Genomic DNA, 17,623 nt, shown 5'->3' on the forward strand with positions numbered 1-17,623 from the left:
TCTGTGTAAATACAACCTCATGTTTCTGTTGCTGCACCCACATTAAAATTGCACATGATTCCTCAATACCAACAACATTGAGATCCCATGGTTGCCAAAAATTCTACCTTGGCTCGCTTCAGTGGCATTATTGAAATTTTGGCCCAGGCTGAACTAAGAGTGTAATCCCATTCTCACTCTCCCATTCCTTCAAGTCCTATTCCTCGCTCTCCCTTCCCACTTCTCACTCTCTAGTCTCTCCCTCCCGTCCCACTGAGCGCACCCTCCTAATCTCTGGAAGATTTTTCCTTTCTTCCAAATTTTGAATGATTCTCCTCACGAGTTTCTGCTATTTTTGGTGAAGTTTTGGATGTCAGGCATTAGTCCCGGTGTCTACTTCTGAATCACTTTTACAGCCATATCTCTGTCTGAATAATTATTTCTACACAGAGAGTTGTTGAGAATGAGGAACTTGCTACCACATGGTTGAAGTTAATATTTTGTCACATTTAAAGCCAAGCTCAATATATACTTGAAGGAGTGGGTGTACCTACACCATATGGACTGCAGTGATTCAAGAAAGGAACTCACGGCCACCTTCTCAAGAGCATCTAGGGGTGGGCAATAAATACTGGCCTTGCCAGCGACATCCACATCCCTCGAGACAATTTCAAATAAGAGAATAGAGGAGTGACAGAGTGGGATGAGATTATTAATATTGGTGGAAGGTCATGTGAAGCATAGACCAATAGGACAGAGTGGCTTGTTTGTGTGATGTGTTGTACACCCACTACTGAAAGGAAGCCAATTACTCCCTATTGGTTTCTTCTGACAAGAGTCTGAGGTTTTCAGGAAGTTGCCAGCATTTCTTAACAACAGCAATGAGTCTCCTCTAACTGACCTCAGGACGTTGCAGGAACAGCCCAGAGTAGCAGGAATTATGTGGTGTAATGCTGGAAATGACCACATTTACTGGTTGATATTCTTAACTAACAAGAATAACCTGAATTTGCATAGCACCTTTAATGTTATAAAATATTCCAAGTCTCTTCACAGGAACTACATGAGACAAAGTTTAAACAAAGAAATTTAGTCTTAAGTGCATCTTAGCAGGAAAGAGAGTTAAAGAGGCACAGAGAGATTTAGGGTTGGAAATTCCAGAGCTTAGGGCCTAGATGGCTGAAAACATTGCCACTTGTGGTGGGGTAAAGGAAATGAGGGCTCCTCAAGAGGCCAACGCAGGTGAACATAGAAAGTTTATTGCATAGAAGGAGGCCATATCAATCAGCTCTGAAGAAGAATCCTCGAAACGTTAACTCTGTTTCACTCTCCACAGATGCTGCCAGACCTGAGTTTTTCCAGCATTTTCTGTTTTTATTTCAGTTCTCCAGTATCCACAATTTTGCTTTGATCATATCAATCCATTGTGTCTGTGACAGCTGAAAAGGGGCTATCCAACCTAATCCCACTTTTCAGCTCTTTTTCCACAGCCCTGTAGGTGGCAACACTTCAAGTACATATCCATTTTAAGTGAAATGAGCGTTTCTGCCTCTACCACCCTTTCAGACAGAATGTTCCTGATCCCCAACATCCACTGAATAAAAATAATTCTCCTCAACTCTCCAGAACTCCTGCCAATTATTGTTTGATCTATGCCCCCTTTTAATTTTAATTTCCACGAATTAAGAGAAATAACACCTTTCTATCCAGACTATCTAGGCCACTCAATTTTATACACCTCAGTTAAATCTTCCCTCAGCCCTCTCTATTTCAAAGCAAACAATCTTAGGCTATCCAAACTTCCTGACATATCTGACTACGTGACATTAAAACAGAAACATAGAAAATAGGAGCAGGAGTAGGTCATTTGGCCCTTCGAGCCTGCTCCGCAATTCAATATGATCATGACTGATCGTCTATCTCAACACCATACTCCCACTCTCTCCCCATACCCCTTGACACCTTGAGAGTCTAGAAATCTATCTATTTTCTTCTTAAATATATTCAGTGACTTAGCCTCCACAGCCCTCTGTGTTAGAGAATTCCACAGGTTCACCTCCCTCTGAGTGAAGACGTTTCTCCTCATCTCAGTCCTAAATGGCCTACCCCATATCCTGAGATTGTGACCCCTTGTTCTAGACCCTCCAGCCAGAAGAAACATCATCCCTGCACCTAGTCTGTCTAGCCTTGTCAGAATTGTATACGTTTCAATGAGATCCCCTCTCATTCTTCTAAACTCCAGTCAATACGGACCTAGTCGACTCAATCTCTTACCATACGACAATCCTGCCATTCCAGCTATCAATCTGGTGTACATTCACTTCATTCCCTCTATGGCAAGTATATCCTTTCTTAGGTAAGGAGATCAAAACTACACAAAATACTCCAGGGGCTGAATTTTCACCTCAGCATGAGGGCGTGCGCCCAACATGCATGAGTATGAAATAGTGCGCGATGACATCGAGTGAGCGTCCCGGCGTCATCGCGCAATACTTTGGTCGGTGGGCATACGCGGAAATTGGCAGTGCACCCACCAACAATTAAGAGAGCTCCTTAGCCCATTAATCGATTAATTAAATAGAATTTTTCCCTGCCCATCCAACCTTAAGTTTGGCAGGTGGGTGAATAGGCCAAGCAGCCTTTCGACTTTTGAGGAAACCTCATGCATGGGCAGGATGAAGTTTCCGATGTTAATTAAAAATAAAATAAAAGTTTTCAGAATTTATTTGCAGCATGTGACAGAGTCACATGAGGGGACATGTTTTCTTTATCTTTACAAAATTTTATTTTTAATGTGGAAAATCTTCAGCTCATTGAGGCAGCTCTGTACCTTCAGGGAGCTTTCTGTGAGCACACCCGTGCACACGGGCTGACCTCCACGCTTGCCCTCCTCACCCCCCTGACCCAGGCAGTGCTGAGTGTTTCAGCATGTGATTCACACTGGCTGGCCGTTAATTGGTCAGCCAGTGTAAGATCGCAGTTGGGGCCCGATCGCGGGTAGCGGACCATTGCACGGCCGCTCCCGGGCCCGACCGATGAGGGGAAAATCCTCCCCCAGCTGTGGTCCCAACTAAGCCCCGTATAGCTGCAGTAAGCTTCTCTTTTTGCCTTATCCCATTCTGAATTCTCTTTGACATCCAGGGGCTCTAAGATTTGGGAGTCACATCCTTTTTCTTTGGGAACATATTTGTTCTGAGCCTTTTTTAATCTCCTCCTTGAATACCTTCTACTCCTCCGACATTGATTTACATTCAAATAACTTTTGAGAAAAGCTATAGCGCATGGAATAAAGGGGACAGTAGCAACATGGATACAAAATTGGCTGAGTAATAGGAAACAGTGAGTAATGGTTAGTGGATATATTTCAGGCTGGAGGAAGGTTTGTAGTGGAGTTCCCCAAGGGTCGGTATTGGGACTCTGGTTTTCCTGATGTATATTAATGACCTTGATCTTGGTGTGCAGGGGACAGTTTCAAAGTTTGCGATGATACAAAATATGGAAGCATTGTAAACTGTGAGGATGACAGTATAGAACTTCAAAACGACATAGACAAGTTGGTGGAGTGGGCAGATAGGCGACACATGTGTGAGCTGATTCATTTTGGTTGGAAGAAATGGAGAAACAATATAAAATAAGGGGCACAAACTCTAAAGAGTGTGCAGGAGCAGAGGGACCTGGGTGTATATGTGCATTAAGTCATGAAAGATGGCAGGACAGGTGGAGAGAGCAAGAACGTCATGCTGAACTTGTATAGGATGCTAGTTAGACCTCAGGTGGAGTATTGTTTACAGTCCTGGATACCACACTTTAGGAAGGATGAGAGTGTAGAAGAGGTTTACAAAATGGTTTCAGGAATGAGAAACTTCAGTTATAAAGAAAGAATGGAAACATGGGACTGTTCTCCTTGGAGAGGAGGTTTGATAGAGATGTTCAAAACCATGGTGGGGGATGGACAGAGTAGATAGGGAGAAACTGTTCCCACTTGTAAAAGGATCATGAACGAGGGGGCACAGATTTAAAGTGATTTTCAAAAGAAGCAAATACGATGTAAGAAATTTTTTTCACGCAGTGAGTGGTTTGGGTCTGGAATGCACTGCCTGGAAGTGTGGTAGTGACAGGTTCAATCCAGGCATTCAAGAGAGCATTAGATGATTATCTAAATAGAAGCAAAGAGCAGGATTATGGGGTAAAGGCAGGAGAATGGCACTGAGTCATTATGCTCACTTGGAGAGCCAGTGCAGAAACAATGGGCTGAATGGCCTCCTTCTGCACCATAACAATCCTGTGATTCTGTGAAGTAGTTGTTTCTAGACCACTTTTGCCAAATCGCATACCAGTTTCTTAAAATTAGCCTTTCCCCGATTTCTAACATTTACTTTTGCTTAATTTTCCTTCTCCATAATTACACTAAATCCAATTGACTGTTTTTTACCATCAAACCCATCCACTGTTACCTGCCCAGCTTCATTTCCTAAAACTAAATCCAAAACATACCCTTCTTTTGTTGGGTTAGCTGCTACATACTGAAAATAAAAGTTCTCCTGAATGCATTTTATGATTCTTCACTCTCTATGGGCAGGATTTTTCAGATGATGGGGTTTGCCACCCCAAGAGTCATTGGAGAATGCATTCCCACCAAAACCAGCTGCCCGCAGCCATTTATGGCTGGAGACAGGTTTTCTGACCCTCACTCGGAAGGAAGTCCCTCCCCAGTGCTACCGGCCAAACTGATTGGCAATGGCCAGGACTGGAACCACAAAAAGTCCCCAGCTTCAAAGTCCTGAGGTCCAGGACTGGGTAAGTGTGGGCGGTCTCGTGGCAGGATGGGACGATGAGGCCTGGGAAGATGGTGGGGGGAGAGGGGGTTGTGGATCTTGATGGAAAGGCTGGTGGTGGCAGATAGAACCCTTGTGGGGGTGCACCCAATTGGACATTAAGCCATCAAGGTTGGAGGTGCCCTGCCTGAGGCTCAAGCAGGGTGATCTGCTGCGCTAGCCCCTGTCCCTTAAGTCCCCCTGCTAGCCTCAATTTTGAGGCTGGACTGGAAATGGCCCTTAAATGGTTTATTAATTGCCCACTTAAAGGCCACAAGAGTGGCCAGTCCGGCCTAGGGGTGTGGCAGGAGGGAGGGTGTTGAGAAAGCCATCCTGGAATTTTACGGGCCCCCTGCCTGCAAACCAACTGGTGGGGAAACATAAGCCTATATCTTTTACAATGATTTTAATCCCAGTTGGTATTACTATTACAATCCCTGTACTTTTATGACCCAATTGGGCTGGATTTTACGGCCCCCTGGAATGGGTTGGCAAATGGTTGGTTCTTTAAAATTGGATACCATGCCATCAGCACCATTCTCAGCATCTAGCCACATGTCACCACCCCCGTCATAATTTTATAAGCAGCGAGATGTGTGCCTGAAGGACCACACCTGTCTCTGGGCCAATTTGAGACCTTTAAACAGTCACTAAAGGGCCTCCTCCTGCTGCTGCTGGGATTTCTGCCATGTTGGGAGAGGCCTATGCCAAGTGTACATCCTGACACTGGTCTAGGTAATCCCTGCCTCCAGTCTTCCCATCCCCATGTTTCCCTTTCCCCCTGCCCTACTCACCCAGCACCCCCATCACCTTTGCCAGGGCCTGCCAGGCTGGCCCCAGTGAGACCCTGGACTTCCCTTAAAGTTAGGGCTCCATTGATGACCTTCTTTGAATTGGCTGCAGGCCCAGCAATGGCCACCGCTCCCAGTGGCACTGCCGGGATCAGTGAGCTACAGCTCTCGGAGGCATGACATCCTCCCAGATGGGTGCAGATTAATCAATCTGCAGATTAATCAAGCCAATTAATGGCCCCATAAAGTCCAGTCCATTGCTCTGCATTCTCAACAATTTCCCTATATGGACTGGTTGATGGTTTATAGTACGCTCACAGAAGTGTGATTGCTCCCTATTCCCTGAGTTCAATCTATATGGCCTTATTTGATGTTCCTTCTAGATTATCATCCCTCTTCACAGTTGTAATTGTTTATGTAAATAATTCCTCCTCTCTATTCCATCTGAAAACCCTGTAACTGGCGGTGTTTTGCTGCCATTCCTGACCTCCTTTAAGCTGTGTTTTAGTAATAGTTATGATATCATGCTTCCAAGTTTCTATTTCTGTCCTCAGCTCTTCTGTCGTCTTCACTAAATTTCTTGTACTGAAATACATATCACTAATTACCAACTAATTCTTAGTTATTTATTTTCTAGCTTTTGTTTTCTCTGCTTTCCAGACTGACTAATCTTCTGCCTTTCATTTGAAACTTTGCTCTTATCCCTTCTATGCTCAGGTTCCTATCCTTCTAACAAGTTGATTTAAAACCAGCCCAACAGCTTTAGCAAACCCCTCCTGCAGCCCACGCTGATATTGGTTTGGTCCTGTTGAGGTGCAACTTGTCTGGCTTGTTCAGGTCCCATTTCCCCTTGCACTGGCCCCTCTGCTCCAGGAATCTAAAGCCCTCCTTCCCGCACCATCTGTCATCTGTCCAGCCATGCAGTCATCTACATTATTGAACAACTCTGTACTCACAAGCGCTTGTCATCCAGAGATTACTACAACCTTTGATGTCCTAGGGTGATATTTAATGGAAGTGACAGGGGTCTTTCCTGCTGGCTGGTGAGCCAGAGAGAGACCCACATCATCTCTTTTAGGGAAGGCCCACCAAATTAAATGCCAATCAGGCCAGAGGAATGAAGAATTTCGGTTGAGGAGGGGTGGGTGGAAGTTGTGTCTGTAGAGGGCTGCCACCCAATTAGAGGCTGGCAGCACCACCAGGCAGGCAATGGCTGCTGCCGATACTACACCCACCCAATGCCTAGGATTATGGATGGACCCTAGGCACAGGTGACTGATGTTCGTGGAGTGGGAGTCATGGAAGAAGTTAGGGGGGTTGGCAAGAAGAGTAGGGTGCGACAGCTCTCAGCATGCCCCACCCCCCAACTGTCTGATGCTGGGTCCACCAGTTAAGCACTGGGTGCCTTAGAATGAGCGGCTCCCTGGGAGCCGGTGTGATCCCTGCATGGCGAGCCCCCTGCCTGCTGCTTGGTTAATACCAGTGGCGGTAGGATGAGGTCATTAAGTGGGCATTGATTGGCCTCGTAAAGGCCTCAATTGGCAGTGGGGTGGGAAGACCACCCATGGGCCTACCCATCATGGACCTAATCAGGGTGGAGGCAGGCAGGTGATGGGGTCCCCTCCCACCACTCTCTCACCTGATGAAATGATGACCCTCCAGCAAACCTGCCACCGGGGAGAACATTAAATTCCGTCTCTAATTTTCAATTTCCTTCCTAGCTTCCTGAAATCAGCCCACAGAACTTCATCCCTCTTTTTGCCTTGTTATTTGTATCTATACTGACCACAACTTTCGGCTGTTCAACCTCCCCTGCTGTTAGTGGCATCCTTGACTTTGGAACTAGAGAGTCAACATACCACTCTGGAGTCACGTCTGTGGCTATAGCAACCCCTGCTGTTCCCCTAACTATTGAATCCTCTACCACTATTGCTTTTTGAACTTTCTCCTCCCTTTCCCCTTTTACAGTTGAGCCACTGATTGTGACATGGACTTGGATCTGGCTCCTCCCCAGAGGAATCATTGCATTTATAGGATTTAAAGTTGAATATCTGTTTCAGAGCAAAATGTTCTCAGGGGTCTTGTATATTACTTGCCTAGCTGCAGAGTTGGAGGTAAATTGTACAGCTGCAGGAGATCACAGAGGTAGGGAGAATCCTCTATTGTGTGTACATTCAGCCGACCCAGTGACTAATTCATTTCTCTGTGTTCCAGCCCTCCCATCTTCACCAAGCTATGTTTGCAGCTCTCGTTGGTGATAAGCCTGGGTTTGTTGAACTCTTCCTGGAGAATGGGGTGAACCTTAGAGAATTTCTCTCATCAGAAACCCTTGTCCGACTTTACAACAACATCCTGCCCTATACTCTCTTGTACAAGAAGCTGCAGAAAGTGGTGAAAGGTGAAAAGCAGCCACAGATCAGTGATAGAGTGGATGGCAAGAGGAATGTCGTCCTCCTTCACCATGTCTCCATAGTCTTGCAGGAGCTGCTTGGTGAATTCACAGAGCCGCTCTACAAGCAACTACAGGACGTACAGGAGAGAAGAAAGTTCACCATCCCACCTATAAAAGTTAATGTAAGTCTCAGGGAATGGTAATCACTCTCAATGTAAGTACTGGTTAGATGCAAAGCTCTCTCTGCATTGTCTCATCAATTATCCCGGGGCAGGTACAGCACAGGTTAGATACACGGTAAGGCTCCCTCATACCGTCCCATCAAACATTTCCAGGACAGGATGATTGATTGGATTGATACTGACTCAAAATCATTTCACATCAGACCCTTACACCCAGCAGACAGGGAGATTTTTATCTGACCCATCTGGGCTGCTTTTGAACCGAGGCCATCAGAAGACAATGTTGTGCCCAATCCTGCTGAGTTACAGGGATTTAAAAATCAAGGTCACAGTGCCACATCCAGATTGGGCTTTGCAGAGAATTCTTTGCAGACGGACAAGCAAAGGTGTTACAGCTGGAGTTACCTTTTCTGGTTCTTCAGTGAGACATCCACAGAAGCAGTTAAAGAGGTGCCTTAGAAACAGGGTTAAATGTGATAGATTTAGGACAGAGAGAAGCTGTGGAATGTAGAGTTGCCTATGTCAACATGTAAGAATAGGTTAAATGTGGTTGAAGAACCGTGTGGGACATATAGGATATAGCTTGTTTTTTTATTCTTTGATGGGATGTCGCTGACAAGGCTAGAATTTGTTGCCCATCCCTAATTACCCTGAACATTGCAGAGGGCAATTAAGGGTCTGGTTATGGAGTCAAGGATGGCAGATTTCCTTCCTTAAAGGGAAGTGGGTGAACCAGATGGGTTTATATGAGTAGGTGATCAAAGTTATTAATTGAATTTAAATTCTACCAGCTGCCTTGGTAGGATTTTAACCTATGCCCTCAGAAATTAGCATGGGCCTCTGGATCAGTAGTCACAGTGACAATATTACTCATCACCTTCTCCTCATATGCAAAGGAGAAATAGTAACAGGAACTGGCTGGGCTGAATGACCTGTTTCCATGTTGTGATTTCGATGTAATTCCAGGTAAGAGGTTAAGGATGTAAACAGGACAGAAGCAGTTTTGACCCTTGACTAAGACTGAAGTTTTAAAAGATGAATCGACTGGGCACATATGGAGAGTGAGAAGTTTTGACAAGCTCCTCATAGTGTATGTGCTGCTTCAGGGCTAGCCCCACCATCTCCTGCTCCCCTGCCCCTGAGCCCCCCACCTTTCCACCCCTGCTCCAGGCTATCACTAGGGTCAGGGAACCATTGGTGCATTTGCATGTGATGGTGAGGGGGGCCGCCAACAGCCAACCCAGAAGGGTTAGGGTGTATGAGAAAAATTGAGGTTAGGGTACGAACGGAATACTTGACCTCGCAAACCAATACTGCTTTGTTTTAATCCATTGTTGGAAAGCAGGCGTGAAGCATATGTAAACAGCAATAAATGCACCCTAACTACACCATGAAAAAACTTCCTGTTCACTTGGTATAGAAGAGTTTTGACATTTCCTCCTATGTTCATGCTGGCTTTTGTCTAAACACTGTACTGTATGGAGGAATGTAATTCAAACTTGGCAAGTCCCAACTAGACAATGCTAGCAGGAAGTGCAGGCATGAAAGCCGAAGTTGCATAGCTGAAATTCTCCAAACAATAGCAGGTGTGTCAGTCTGCATTCTCACTGTGGACTAAATGCCGATGTCTGCTCACAAGCCAGATCAGCATCCTCAGCTCTTCTTTCACTCCTTCCTTATTGTCAGAGTCTCAAATTAGTATTAATTGTCCATGTAGACATGGTAACAAACTATTCACTTCAGTGGAGCTGTAATAATACTGCAGCTTGGCATGTTATTCAACCAAATCATGGTAACCTGACAATCTCTTTCACTGGTTCCCCTTGACTATAGCTCCTTGTGGGATTACGCATTAGCAATGCAAACACCTGACTATAGCACCAGTTAGTTCCAAAAGCAAATATTATCAAGATCAAAGTCACAACTGGGCAACCATAAATCCTAATGGGGAGCTGCCTCTCCCCACGCCTTCCCCACAGGAAAGCTTTCTCAGCTGTGAATAGCAACAAGCCAGGAGTAAAAAAAAACACTGGGGCCTTGGTTCTCAAAGTGAAATCGAGGTAATGGATTGATGCAGTGGAATAGAGGCAGGTCCATAACTTCTGGGACCAGGATTTAAACTCTGCTAGAGAAGGATGAAAGTCAACAACACCATAGAGTTAATACAGCACAGGAAGAGATCATTCAACCCATCTGGTCCATGCCATGACAGCTGCAGCCAAGAGAGAGTCCACGGATTTCTCAAGAACCCATCGAGACATCAGTAAACACTAAGTCAAACAATCTCGGTGAAACTCTGTCTCACGAGGGATTCCCAGCTTCATCTTCAAAGATCTCTCCTTGGAATTCTTTCAAAAAGTCACTCCCACTTTGACAGCTTTAACAATGGCCCACCTTATGGTGTTTCAATCTTGCCTTCTGAGATGCCATCTTCCTCAATTCTCCACAGACTGCAAATTTAGCACCCAGGGACACAAGAATTGAATTCAGAAGCACCCTCAAGTGCCCATACAATTTCCTCCTGAAATCATTCATTGGCCCATAACTTCCACACTCCCGTGTGTTGGATTTGGGCCTCCCCTACCTTGATTGCCCCCCTGACCTCACACACCCCTCCCCAACTTTGGACACACCCCCAACCTCTGGAGCACCACCACCCCCCAACCTCAGGACCAGACCCCACCCCCAACCACCAGACCCCCACCACCCCTTCAACCGCTAGACCACCATTCCCACCCTACCAACGTCCGGGCCACCTGCCCTCCGCCAACCTCCGGGCCACTCCCCCCTCCCCCCACCATCAAACCTCTGGACCACCACCCCCTCCACCAAACTCCAGACCACCAATCTCCGCCAACCTCCGGATCACCTCCCCCCACTCCACCTCCCCCCAGCCTTGGAACCAACCCCTTGCCAATATCCAGACCACACCTCCCTACCACCCTCTGGACCACCCCCCCCCCCAAAATTCTTGCACATCCCCAAACCTATCCACTTACTTTAGACACATCTTCTCCCTGGCCTGTCAATTTCCCTGGCCCTTTAAACTTACCTACTTTACTGCAGTTAGTAACATATAAAATGGCGGGTGGCCTCCTTGAATACGCTGGATCTACACTTGGCTGGGGTCTGCGAGGAGACTTTCGATGCAGGCCCCAAGCAGCTCCAGCGAATGGAAGTGGCAGTGTCATTTAAGACCAGGTAGCTAGGTATTTATTTCTTCTAATTTCTCTGGGCCAGCAGTTTCCGACGCTAGTTGGAAGTTACGGCCCATTGTCTCCACTACCAAAGGCCTCAACAGTGAGTTCCAGGTCATTATCACTCACTGCCTAAAAATGTTCTTCTCTTGAAAAGAACTTCAACCTGTGTCGCCTTGTTTTTGCGCCATCAGCTAATGAGTACAGATTTTCTTTGCCTACCTCATATAAACCTTTATAATCTTGTACATATCTAGCAAACTTGTCCCCAATCTCCTTTGCTACAAAGAAAGCCCTAACTTCTCCTACCTAACCTTGTAGCTAAAATCCCTCAATCCTGGAACTATCCTGGTAAATCTCCACTCCTCCAGCAGCACGCCACCCTCATATCAAGCGAACATTGGAAGATTACGACAAGCTCTTGCAGTATGTCCACTCACACCTTCTTTAGCAACTGGGATACAAGCCATCCAGACCAGGTGACCTATCCTCGCTAAGCATCATCAGCTTTTTCAGTACATTCTGCCTCTCAATTTTTATCCCATCCATTATCTCTACCATCTACACTTCTACCATTATTTTACCAGCATCTTCTTCGTTAGTAAACAAAGCACTTATTAAGTATTCTAGTTTTTACATGCCCCTCGAACCTTCGAAACATAAATCATCCCCTTTGTCCCAAATAGGCCTGACCCCGCCTCTTACTACCTGCTTACTGTGTGCATGTCAGTAGAAGATTTTTGTGTTCCCTTTTATGTTGCCCTTAATTAACATATTTAATTGTTCAAGGCAGCTGGTGAAATTTAAATTCAATTAATTATGAAATCTGTAACTAAAAGCTAATCCCAGAAAAATTGTCATTTGTCATGAAAACCGATTTGGTTCACTAAGGTCCTTTAGGGAAGGAAAACTGCCATCCCTACCTGGTCTGGCCTACATGTGATTCCAGGCCCACAGCACTGTGGTCGACTTGTTAAATGCCATTTGAAATGTCTTAGCAAGCCGCTCAATTGTAGCAAACCGCTACAGTCAAAGTCAAAAAGGAGTGAAACATCGACCTAGACACTGGAAACCCAACCCTATTGACTCTGCAAAGTCCTCCTTAGTAAGATCTGGGGTTTGTGCCAAAATTGGGAGAGTTGTCACACAGATTAGTAAAGCAACAGCCTGACATAGTCATATTCACAGAATTATACTTTCATTCCCTCCACCACCAACAGACAGTGGCAGCAGTGTGTATCATCTCCAACATGCACTGCAGCAACTCATCAAGCCTCCATCAACAGTACCTTCCAAACCTGTGACCTCTGCCACCCAGAAGGACAAGGGCAACAGATGCATGGGAACACCACCACTTGAAAGCTCCCCTCTTAGCCACTCACCTTCCTGACTTGGAACTATATTATCATTCCTTCAATCTCATTGGGTCAAAATCCTGGAACTCCCTTCATAACTAACAACACCATGGGTGTACCTAACCACATGGGCTGCAGCAGTTCAAGAAAGTGACTCAGCACCACCTTTTCTAGGGCAATTGGGTATGGGTAATAAATGCTGGTCTAGTCAGTGATACTCACAACCTGTGAAAGAATAAATTTTTAAAAAAGTTCTCCTCTCAACCTATTCTATTTGGTCTGGTTCTCACTTGAAGAATTCACCTGGCATGCATCATTAACCTCTTCTCCTTTTGTTTTTTTGGCACCTTAGTTGAAGGGACAGTCACAAGGGGACACAAGTTCAAGCTGAGGGGCAAGGGGTTTGGGGGGTATGTGAGGAAAATCTTTTTGACCCAGAGGGATTTGCTGCCTGGGAGGGTGGTGGAGGTGGGTTGCCTCACAATCTTTAAAAAGTACCTGGATGAGCACTTGGAATGTCATAACATCCAAGGTAATGGGCCAAGTGCTGGTAAGTAGGTAGGTAGGTCAGGTGTTTGTCGCGTCAGTGCAGACTCGATGGGCTGAAGGGCCTCTTCTGCACTGTGTGTATCCGCTATCCCCCTCATTATGCAAGGCTTTGGTTCGCTGCCCCTTTACCCTTTTTGGAATGTACATAGCATGTACCTGAAACATCTCATTAATTGTTACATTATACATTTTTCTGTCCATTCTTGGTTCCGTTTTACCCTCTCATTCCATTGAAGTTAGTCCAATTTAGACATTCTACTTTAAATTGCTCCATGCCCTTCTCCATTATTAATTTATACCTTACGATACCATGATCACTCTTACCCAACTATATCTCAAAAGTTTGCGCAGCAGAAGAAGTAAGCTGATTCATATTGCTACTATGCAGTAGCAACATAAGTGGTATTTCCTATTAACAGGATGCTGCCATCAAGCTAAACAGAAATTCCGCCAATCACACAAATGAGTAATGCAGTACATGAATTTCAGTACTGGTGTCAGGTATGAAGGCCGTCCATCTGAATGACTAATGGATTATATCAAGCTATCAGCTGTTCGCAAAAGGCAGAATACTGAGCTTACTCAATTAACCTATGCTTGAAAAACTCAGGAATATAATGTCTAACATTAAATGTGATTCCACGATTGGACAGCATTTGTTGAACAATCCTGAGTGTATCAAAAATTACAATAACACCCAATTTAAGATTATCAGTCAGGCTCATAATGTGGCTCACTTATATTTGCTAGAAGCTACACATATTTATTAACAGGGACCTGCCCTCTGCAGAAAAAGGGAACACATCCAGGCATTGCACCTTTTCTGAATTTAGAAAAAAGCATTGGGACCAGTAGTTCCCTGGTGCATTCTGTATGGCAGTGTCTCAACCAATCAGATGACTTGTCAACAAATCAACATCATTTTATCATGCAGTATAAATTGTTGCTCCCATTTGAAACTTGGCATTCTTGCATCTGTCCTAATGAGTGAAAGATGAAAGCTTTAACAGCATGTCTCTTTCTTCAGCAATATTCATATTCTGTACTACCAAATGACAATCTCAGATACTTCACATTCACCACAGAGATCAAATGCAGGCTCTTCAAGCCTTCGATAATAACTAGAGGCTCTTTACCCTTTCCATAGTAACCAATTCCAGGCCTTTCATACCTTTCACAGTAACCAAGCCACTTCACTTTCTTCAAAGTAAGAAGATCTTCACTCTCTCAATAGTAACTAATCTTGGCTCTTCACTCCCTCCGCAGTAACCAATCTCAGGTTCTTAAATCTCTCCACCAAAACAAATCCTGAAACTTGACCAAACCTGGTTCTTCAGTTTCTCCACATAAGACAATTCCAGGCTATTCATCCTCTCTCCACAGTAACCAATAATGTTCTCTTTATCCTTTTCAAGTAATCCAATGTGTGATTTGACGTAGGTTGGGCACTTTTCAGGTCCAAAAATGGCAAATTAGGCCCATTCATGAGTATGCATGATACACAGCAAGCAATGATCTGATTGGGGTAGCATTATCCCGCAGGATAGCTTTGAGGGCCTATTTTGGTGTCAAGCTTGCATGATGAGTAAATGGCTCAAGCCCTACTTATGAGATTGCATTAACCTTATTGCACGTTAAACTGTAGGAATGCCAATGTGTATATTGACCAGTGAAGGTAAGATTGCAGTGGACAGAAATAGAGAATCCATTTGCAGATTTCTCCACTATTAGGTCAAGGAAAGGGAGCTCATTAGATTACTCCATTTTAAAGGTAAATTTGAGCATGGGGTGGAATGCATCAAGTGCATAAGGAAATCCTTATGTGCAGATTCAAAAATGGCAAATGTATCATTTCCAAATCAGAAATATGAAAGGTGTTGGAGGTTAGGAATTATTTAATCAAAAATGTGCTTCGCATGGAAACATCAAAAACATTAGCGAGAGTTGGGCCTACAGGGAATCCATGGCAACACCATCTTTTAAAAGGGGTGAATAGCCTGGTCTGATGTGGAGAGACTCAGTGTCCCAGCTGATATGACCATTGGGCAAGCTTGATCAGGGTGGAACCCAGCTAGATAGATCCTTTTACTTTTTGTTTAGATACGTGGAGAATAGCTACTGAACAGAGTTCCAGAAGTCAGCTGATGAACTTTTAACAAAAGAATAAAACAAATATTCAAAAGAAAAGATGAACTATGTTACTCCTTCACAGATATACACAGATTTGTAAGGATAACACAAGTTACGAAAGCTATCTTATACTCTACAACAAAAACAGAATTACCTGGAAAAACTCAGCAGGTCTGGCAGCATCGGCGGAGAAGAAAAGAGTTGACGTTTCGAGTCCTCATGACCCTTCAACAGAACTCAAATCTTATACTCTAATGTTCACAGTCCATGTAAACCAACAGGTGACCTGTGGTCAGACACACCACACTCTGAAACCAAGTGACTGATGCCACTCCAAATAGATGCTATGAATCTCTTATCAGCTCCCCCCAGACGTATGTCACACCATGAGTCAACCAGACTCACTGAACTCCGTCTTTCACATGAGAGTTTCCGTTCTCCACTCTCCAAGAATTTTCTCCCAAACTTCTCTCAGATGCCTTCCTCAAGGGTCCACCTCCAGGTTTTTGAACACTTCTTCTGATGTTCTCCCCCCACCACCCCCCCCGGTCACCACATGCATTCAAGCTGTCTTCCACGCACTAACTCTCATCAACTCAGCTGTCAACAGTACACCAATGCTTCACATACCCATAGCAAAGAGTTATAGACCCTCAGCCATCTCTTTGGACCTTCTGGCCTCTCGCTTTAAGTCTGCTTCCTGTAGCTTTTCTTCCTTTAATCTTGGACCCTTCGTAGAATCACACAGTGCAGAAGAAGCCCTTTGGCCTATCGAGTCTGCATTGACACGTGAGAAACACCTGACCTACCTATCTAATCCCATTTACCAGCACTTGGCCCATAGCCTTGAATGTTATGATGTGCCAAGTGCTCATCCAGGTACTTTTTTTAAAAGTATGTGAGGCAACCCGCTTCCATCACCTTCCCAGGCAGCGCAATCCAGAACGTCACCACCTTCGGGGTAAAAAAGTTTTTCCTCACAACCCCCTAAACCTCCTGCCCCTCACCTTGAAATTATGTCCCCTCATGACTGATCCTTCAAATAAGGGAAACTGCTGCTCCCTGTCCACCCTGTCCATGCCCCTCATAACCTTGTACACCTCGATTAGATTGCCCCTCAGTCTTCTCTGCTCCAATGAAAACAACCCAAACCTATCCAACCTCTCTTCATAACTTAAATGTTTCATCCTAGGCAACATCCTGGTGAATCTCCTCTGCACCCCCTCCAGTGCAATCACATCCTTCCTATAATGTGGCGACCAGAACTGCACACAGTACTCCAGCTGTGGCCTCATCGAGGTTCGATACAACTCCAACATGATCTCCCTACTTTTGTAATCTATGCCCCGAATGATAAAGACAAGTGTCCCATATGCCTTTTTAATCACCCCACTAACATGCCCCTCTGCCTTTAGAAATCTATGGACACACACACCAAGGTCCCTTTGTTCCTCAGAACTTCCTGGTTCACTGAATACTTCCTTGATACACTTTGGACGGAGTCATTTGACAAGGAGACACACTTTTCAGGGTTCAATTCCATCTGCCACTTATCTGCCCATTTGACCATCCCGTCTATATCTTCTTGCTACCCAAGACACTCAACCTCACTGTTAACCAGCCAGCCAATCTTTGTGTCATCCGCAACTACAGACCAGTTTGAATTCAGTAATAGGGAAATTTCTGGAAACTATAATTCAGGACACAATTCAATAGTCACTTAGACAAGTGCAGGATAATGAAGCCAGCATGGATTCATTAAGGAAAAATCATGTTTAACTGACTTGCTGGAGCTTTTTGAGGAGGTAGCAGAGAAGATTGATAAGGGCAACACTATTGATGTGGCATTTATGGATTTTTAAAAGGCATTTGATACAGCGCCATGCAATAGACTTGTGAACAAAATTCTATCTCATGGAATAAAAGGAAAAGTGGGCACTTGGATAAGAAATTGGCTGAGTGACAGGAAACAGAGAGTAATGATAAATGGTTGTCTTTCAGATTTGAGGAAGATTGTAGTGGAGTTCCCCAGGGGTCAGTGTTGGGACCCTTGCTCTTCCTGATATATATTAACGACCTACACTGTGGTGTGCAGGGCATGATTTCAAAATTTGCATATGATATAAAGATTGGAAATGTTGTCAACTGTGATGTGGATAGTCTTGAACTCCAAAAGAACATTGACATGTTGGTGGATTGGACAGACAAGTGGCAGATGAAATTCAATGCAGAAA

The 17,623-nt window shown here is 44.7% G+C and overlaps 1 protein-coding gene across 2 annotated transcripts in view; it reads left to right on the top strand.

Moving 5' to 3' along the window:
- The window catches only part of trpm2 (transient receptor potential cation channel, subfamily M, member 2), a 543,973-nt gene that overhangs the window by 359,548 nt on the left and 166,802 nt on the right, over window positions 1–17,623 (top strand). For both annotated transcript variants that reach the window (XM_041200804.1, XM_041200805.1), the window contains one exon: window positions 7,799–8,158. In XM_041200804.1, the coding sequence (XP_041056738.1) occupies window positions 7,799–8,158 (360 nt within the window). The remainder of the gene's footprint in view (window positions 1–7,798; window positions 8,159–17,623) is intronic.

The sequence above is a fragment of the Carcharodon carcharias genome, chromosome 12, assembly GCF_017639515.1.
Source record: "Carcharodon carcharias isolate sCarCar2 chromosome 12, sCarCar2.pri, whole genome shotgun sequence".
NCBI lineage: Eukaryota > Metazoa > Chordata > Chondrichthyes > Lamniformes > Lamnidae > Carcharodon > Carcharodon carcharias.